This window comes from Homalodisca vitripennis, unplaced genomic scaffold (genome assembly GCF_021130785.1).
Source record: "Homalodisca vitripennis isolate AUS2020 unplaced genomic scaffold, UT_GWSS_2.1 ScUCBcl_1900;HRSCAF=6099, whole genome shotgun sequence".
NCBI classification, from domain to species: Eukaryota; Metazoa; Arthropoda; class Insecta; order Hemiptera; family Cicadellidae; genus Homalodisca; species Homalodisca vitripennis.
In genome coordinates this window covers 71,758-79,806 of record NW_025778014.1, presented here as the reverse complement: position 1 = coordinate 79,806, position 8,049 = coordinate 71,758, and the positions used below count along the sequence as shown (strand labels likewise).

The following is an 8,049-nucleotide window of genomic DNA, read 5'->3' as shown; positions in this document are numbered from 1 at the left end:
GGTAATATATTTTAACTATAGATGCCAAATTAATGTCTCCTAAAACTTGTTAATAAAGGCATTACATTTTTAAGGAGCCTAAAAATTATTTGGATGTTTATTTATTATTTATTATTGGATCTTTTTTTATTTTTTAATTGAGTTAGTTTATTTTTTTTTTTTTTTTTTGTTTCTCTTAGGACAAGAAGCTTATAAATTGCACTTAGTCCTTATAAGAGCCTTAGCACTGCTTCCGTAGTGACAGGATATTCAGGATGGGTAAGGTTAGGGGATAGGGGCCGCCTCCTATTGAGATCCATGAGGGAGAATTTGGGCACTAATCTCAAAGTCATGTCCCTCCGGTAGAAGGGGAGGTCAACTCTGAACCAGCCTCTCCAGTCAAAGCAGGCAGGGGGTGGCATACCCTTGAGGCTAGCAAGAACCTCTGATACTTAAGGAATGAACCCCACCAACTTCAACAATCATCTCCTGCAGTAGACTAGACCTATAGAATTCCCCTTGCACCCCAGAATCTCGACATTTGCAGTTAGTGATGCGCCACTCCTGGACATCCATAAGGTTGCCCAGATATAAGTGACACATCGGTTTTTGCTGTGCCCAGTGGTAGGTTCAACTGGAAGGTATAAACCAGCCAGAAGTGATCCCTGCTGGGTGAGTAGTTTATATTTTTGGTTGAGCCTTAACTGAAGCCTCTTCCACTAGTTGCTGATGAAGAAGCCCAATTTCTGTCTATACACATGATAACTGTTCAACAAGGTCACCAAAAGGGTTGAGATTATTGGTACATCTCTACTTCTACTCGTATATCAGTGTTGAAAATGGTACATATCAGTGTAAATCTCAATTGTTGCATCTCAAAAGTGACTCTAGTTACCCTTATGGGTAACCATGTTGGTTATGTGGAAAATACGAACAAGTTAGTAAACAAAGTATATTGTGAAAGTTAATTGTATGACATTTTCCATGAACACGTTGACTGCAGTACACACCTTAAAGCATACACTCTCAGAGATAGAGGGCACTGTGAAGGTGAAGGTGTTGTGAGGTGTGTTGGATTAGTTAATTTTATACAAAGCCTCAATAAGTTAGTTTAACTTGCTAATGTCACCTTCATAAAAACCAATTTTTTTACTTTACTATATAAAAATGGGATTACTTATGAAAATGGATGGAGCATGTCTCTCATGTATAGTAGTTCAAAAGTTTCTATTAACTATTTTTCTTGTCTGTCTGTTAAATACAATATTGATTTTAAAATAAATTTGTGTAGATGTAATGTCTCAAAATTTTTACAATAGCTCAAAACTGGAAAACAGTGCTGTTAATTTACTACTTTACACAGTGATTACTCTGATATATACATTACGAGTGTTTACATAAATCTAAGGGCTCTTGTAACAGAGAAAATGCCTTCTGCCATCCAAAAATCAATAGATATTTGTCACTGAATAATGCAGTTTTCGTTAATTTGCATGAATTTGAAGAGCGAGTTAGCTCAGTTAACTTGTGACCTGTCTACATGTGTTCTACATGGATATACTAGGAAATGTTACAATAAATTTTATTGTAAAATTTGGGTTATTGTCCTAAAAACATATGTTTATATTTGAAATTAGCCACTATGGAATTTCATTGGCTGAGTGTTTAGCAGAGTCTTTCTCACTAGTTGATGACGAAAGTAGATTTCTGTCTTTGTGTGTCTGTCTGTAGTCATGATAACTTTTGAATTAGTAAACTTAAGAGGATTGAAAATTTAGTGTGAAATTCCACCTCTACTACCTCTATAGAAATTGAAAATAGTGAACTTTGTTCTATTGAGAGTCAGTCTCTGGGCCAGTATGTAATTCACTGTAGGGCGAACACGAAGCCACCCTCATTGACTCCAAGTCTGTAGTGTGTTTAACCCTATTAGTTATAATTGTGGAAACGTTGCTGTGACTGAGGTTATGTTTCAGGTATGACTGCAGATGTGCGGCCAAGTGTTACTCCTACAGACGATGACTTGGCAATCAGCAAATACACGGATGAGATGATTCAGAGAACCATGACCCAGAACAATATCACTGTCAAACAGGAGGTACGGTACTTAATCTTGATGTTCATTTCTGTTGTACGTTTTATATATCTTAAGTATTTATTTGTCTTTAAGTTTCAGGCTGTACCCTTAAACTCTTATAAGTTTTCCTTAATTTGTATCACAAATTAAGAGTTGTTCTCTGTTACGTCACTGATCACGTCATACAAAATATGTGCTTCGATGGTTCAAAATAGTTGTGCTGAAACTCGTTCATACGACTGGTCAGCGGAGAGGACAACGTCTGCCGACCTCAGATCAAGGAACTATCATTAAGAGGGCCCAGACCTGGTGACCTTGTCGGTTGTCTGTAATTTTGTTTGGCCAGAGTACTTGAGTTTTCCTCGTTTACACAACGATTGACCCCTCATATAAATATTTATTAATGTTCATGAACCGATGCGTTAGCGACCAGGAAGTAATTGATTCAATGAAGTGCAAGGCCAACTTCATCTGGGCTCATTTACGTCTTTTCCTTTTATTAGTTGCAAGTTTTCCTGATAGATTCAATTTTTTTGTAAGTATACTGAGAACTTGTAATTGCATCTGTAAAAACCTATACTTATTGTGTAAAAAACTTCTAAATTAATTAAGTTTATGTATCATTTATTTGTTGCTTATGTATGGCTTTCAAGCTGAAAGCTGAAATAAAGGGAAAATTCTATTTTTCATAAAAACACACAATGATCAATTAACAAAATACCAATGGATAAATTTCATTTCTGTCTGTCTGTCCACATGATATATCACAAAAATTAACTGGCCCATAGACTTGAATTTTGCATGAAGCTTCATATCATCTATATAGGCAACATGAAGTTGATGGTACATGTCACTCCATGAGATCATCAGTCAATGAGATTTGGCTGAGCATTTGATCACATTTTTATTTTGGTTTTATAGGTAACCATGATGACAGGAAGAAAACACAGAATAAGTTAATCTGTATTTAATGGGAGATAAATCCCTCAAGGAGCAAAAGTGGGAATTGAGTAGTACAATTTTTATAAAAATTATTAACATTTAAGACAATTTTCTTTGTATACAGTATTGAAATATGGAAATTTTGTTTTATGGTAACAATTTTACTACTATAATAACTCTCAGTTCTATGAATTTCAATAGTACTCTTTTAAATTAACGTTATTAAATATTAATTTGTATTATGTAACAGTATTATAATCTTATAAATCAAACTAAATCACCAAATGTGTTGCTAAACGCTAATCTCGAGGATGGCTGGATCAATTCAGCTAGTTCTTTTTTTACAATATTTGTTGAAGTCCGAGGAAGGTTTATTATGATGAGGAAGTATGGAAAAAATTCCTGGAATACTTTACAGCTAGTAAAAATAATGATATTATTTATGTTTCATATAATCCAAATTTAATTGACATTAAACAGTTGTTCACGCTTTCAGCTGAAGTTCATCTAAGATGCATAAATATTTACATTTAAACATTAAAAGAATAGTAAGTGTACTGTTCTTAATCAGTAGTGTTAAAGCAAATAACTAAGACAAAGTGAATGTTGAGTTTAGCTTCAGTTCACCTTCCTCTTAGTGCAGTGTCTGGAATCTGACACTCACAGACTTGACTCCCGGAATCTGTTAAAACCCTAACAAAATATCTTATAATATAGGTGAAGAGGTATTCTCATTGTCTCATCAGGTGCACAACTGAACAGCACAAGAGGGACTTGAGGCTGAACCCAACATTCTCATTAAATTAATACTTCCCACTATGTCTTGTATAACAAAGACAAAGTTACTATCTAATTCATACTCCAGATTGTGCCAGTGATGAATTAAAACATCTAATGCATTTGAAATTCTATATACGTATTGTACAATAGAATAATTTAACAGAAACCACTATTAAAAATACTATAAAATGCAGAAGCATTTTTTTATAAAGTGCACGCAATTAAGTGATCGCAAGTATAATGTACTCCAACTGGAGCAAATTTAACTCAATTTGAGATGAATATAGTACACAATTGTTTAGATGCTAGACCATTAGTTATTAACCTGACAATGTACATAACAGTGGATTTCTATAGCTGATTGTTCTATTGCATGTAAACACTATTGAATACATCTACAGAAAGTCAGCTTGAAGGAATAACACTAATTGCAGCTCTATATTGAGTGGTCTTGAGTTGTCTTTACATACAGTACGCACTATGGAACCACCGCAGTTAACGTGTTAAACTTATGGCACATGCGCTGGTGCCACCCCATCAGGATCTGGACCAACGACCCCCAACCTCGGGCTGGCTGTCTCCCCCCGCGGCGCTCTCAAGGTCGGATGTCCTGCTAAATCGCCCTACAGTTTTTTTAGACCACAACAACTTAATAAACAGCAAGCAGAAGTAATTGTCAACTCTCCAGCCAACCCGGACATGCCCACTCCAGAAGACAAGATATCAGAAAAGGCTTTAAAGATACTACACCAGAATATTGACTCTCTGGCATCAGAGGCAAATAGACTTGAACACCTTCTCCAAGACCTCAATCCTGATATTGTGCTCATCACTGAACATGGTCTCAAGGATGATCAACTCCGCAATACAAGACTCCCTGGGTATAATCTGGTTGGTGGGTTCTGCAGGAAAAACTCTAGAAAAGGAGGAGTTGCCTTTTACTCAAACGAGGCTCTTGGAAACACTATACACATTGTCAACACCTCAAACAAACCTATTGAGCTTACATGCGAACTCTACATGATAAGCTTAAAAATAAACATGAAAAACATAAACCTGCTCGGGGTGTACAGGCCACCTGAAGGAAATTTAGAAACTTCCCTGGACATCTTATCCGACACTCTTGATCTGGTCCCAACCTGGAGGGCCCAAACCATCATAATGGGAGATGTTAATGTGGACGGACTTGCAGAAACAAAGAACAAGAAAAAACTTGATAACATGCTAGCATGGCACAACTTAATACGACTCAACCTTCCACCTACGAGAGTCACCCACACTTCATCATCTTCCATTGATTTTGTGTGCTCCAATGTGAACAGGGAGGATATAAATGTTGAAGTGATTACCACTGGTCTCTCAGATCATTGTACCCAACTCTGCACCATCAACTTGCAAACCAAGAAAGCAAACTGTCCAAGCTCTCCTCATAGAAGACTTTCTCAAGAAAACTTAAATTATCTGAAGCACCTATTGGCTGTGGAGTCATGGGACAATGTATACAACTCCCCAGATGCAGACCAAGCCTACAACTTGTTTATTGGGAAAACTACTACAGCGCTCAATACAGCCTGCCCCCTGAAAAAATCCAGACCAAAGGGAAAACTCAAATCAGCTCTAATAAAGAATGATGATGTCTGCCACCTTAAGAAAGAGTACCTGCAGGCACTCAATAATCAGATACTCCGAGGAGGAGAAGAGGACAAAGCACTAACAGCAGCAAAGAAAAAAGACTACGACTTAAAACTAAAACAACTTAAACAGCAAGACACCACTAATTTTATTCAAAATGCTGAAAACAAACAAAAAGCACTATGGAAAGTAGTTAACAATAGCAGATAAGACTCTAGGAGATGCTAATCAAACTCATGCACACAACGGTCCCTTGAACCAAACAGGAGACGAACCCCCCGAACTTATCCTACAGCCCACAAACTACCAGGAAGTGGAAAATATCATTTCCTGCCTGAAATCCAAAACATCCGCCGGAACTGACGAAATATCCTCCATCATCCTCAAACACTGTAAGGAAGAACTGACATCCCCTCTCACATACATAATAAATAAATCCTTTTCCCAAACGTATCTTTCCACAAACCCTTAAACTGGCAAAAGTGTACCCAAAGCTTAAGAAAGAACCATCGGACCAAATTAGCAATTACAGACCAATATCCTTGCTCTCAACAATATCAAAGGTGATCGAGAAAGTCATGCTAAACCAACTGATGAAACACCTGACTGACCACAACATTATTACCAGCCAGCAGCACGGTTTCCTCAAGGGAAGATCCACAACCACTGCCCTAATCCAACTTGCCGAATTCATTATTGACCAGAGAGAAGAAGGAAAAGAGGTCACTAGCCTGCTCTTAGACTTCAGCAAGGCTTTTGATTGCCTGGGTCACAACCTTCTTATTCAAAAAGTAAGAGCCATGGGTGTTAAAGGGATGGCAGGAAAATGGCTGGCAAGCTATTTAGAGGGACGATCACAAATGGTAGAAATAACATACAAAAAGAACAACACCATCTACAAAACAACTTCAACACAATTACCTCTAAATAGGGGTGTTCCACAGGGTTCGGTTCTTGGTCCTGTACTTTTCATACTGTTCAGCAATGACCTCCCCAGGTGCCTGGAAGAATACTGTCAGGTAATTTTATACGCGGATGACGCTGCCATGCTAGTGGCAAAAAAAGAAGTCCAAGACTTTGAAATAACATCATATGTGTCTTTAAGCCTGGCAAAACAGTACTGTCAACAAAATGACCTTGTGCTAAACGAACAAAAAACCCAACAACTTACTTTTGGAAGAAGAAATACAGAAGCTGCAGGTCTGCCAGAAATAGAAGCCAGCTATGAAGCCAAGTACCTGGGAGTTATCATTGACAATAAACTGACTTGGACACCACACATTGACCAACTAATCAAAAAGCTCAGCAGTAACACTTATGTCATTAGGCGGATAAAAAATATTAGTAACATGGACACAGCCAAAACGGTTTACTTCTCTCTTTTCGAGTCCCACCTGAGATACGGGATAATAATCTGGGGTAACTCCTCCCATTACAACCTGCAACGTGTTCTAGTGGCACAAAAGAAAGTCATCCGAATACTGGCCGACCTAAACCCACTTGACTCCTGTAGAGCTGCTTTTCCTTAACTAAAAATACTTACTGTGGTGTCGTTATATATACACGAAGTTATCTGCTTTGCCATGTCCCGCAATCTCACAAGATTAGGAGAAACACACCCCTACAATACAAGAAACGCTAACAACTTTGCACTGCCCATTCATCATCTTGCACTGTATGAAGAGAAACCCAGCTATACGGGATCAAAGCTGTACAACCTGCTGCCAAATCACCTTAAGGCAATAACAGAGGAGCGGCACTTCAAGAAAGAAGCTCGACAATGGCTACTGGAGAGGACATTCTATACCATTGAAGAGTTTCTCAACTGGAAAACCTAATCTTAAGATACCTATAAAATTGTTAATATTTGCATCTATGACACCATTGTATTTCTCAAAGAAATTATAATAAAGATGATATGACTATGACTATGACTATGACTTATTTAACATTACATATGACTTGAAATTATTGTTGATTCATGATTTATTGTTGATTCATGATTTATTGGATTTGTATCTTTAATGATTAGTGTTTCTTTTGCTCTATCACTTAAAATGATGAAGCATTTTTTTCTGTTCTATGGGTAACCAACCAATTTATAAAACACTTTTTTCTTATTACTTTGTTTATTGATTGTTGTTTTATATTTTAGGAACTTAGTATTTTAGTTTTATCATGTTCAGTTTGATTTTATTGTATAGATTTATAGTATTGGATAGATTTTCAAGTACAATATACTAACTATGTGGATTTAATACTAAATTGTTTTCAATATATTGAACCAAAAAATGTTTCATTAGAAAATATTCTGTTAATTCTGAGATTTTTTGTTGTATAGCTAAAACTTGAAGCATAGAAACTAGGTTAAACTAGGCTTTTCTGTACACACATTATTACTGAAGTGGATGTTGTTGATACAGGATCACCACGTCTACTACAACAGCACATTCCTGATAGACCACAATATCGGCCAGGCGTACTGGGTGGACATGACCAAACGAGATGATGTTAAGATCAACAACATGCTGTCCAGATCTCATCGGAGGGCTGCAGTAAGTCCACTAGCAATTCAATATTAAGTGTCTCATAACTGAGAAATCCTGAAATAACTGGCTTATTCCTGAAATAAAATGAGA

The 8,049-nt window shown here is 36.9% G+C and overlaps 1 protein-coding gene across 2 annotated transcripts in view; it reads left to right on the top strand.

Moving 5' to 3' along the window:
- Window positions 1-1,931: 1,931 nt before the first annotated feature.
- Window positions 1,932-8,049, top strand: part of LOC124371722 (plexin domain-containing protein 2-like) — a 51,670-nt gene continuing 45,552 nt past the window's right edge. Inside the window, exons 1-2 of one of the 2 annotated variants that reach the window (XM_046830056.1) lie at window positions 1,932-2,077; window positions 7,834-7,965. In XM_046830056.1, coding sequence (XP_046686012.1) covers window positions 1,958-2,077; window positions 7,834-7,965 — 252 coding nt within the window. In that variant the 5' untranslated portion in view covers window positions 1,932-1,957. The remainder of the gene's footprint in view (window positions 2,078-7,833; window positions 7,966-8,049) is intronic. The other variant, XM_046830057.1, reaches the window with a different exon arrangement.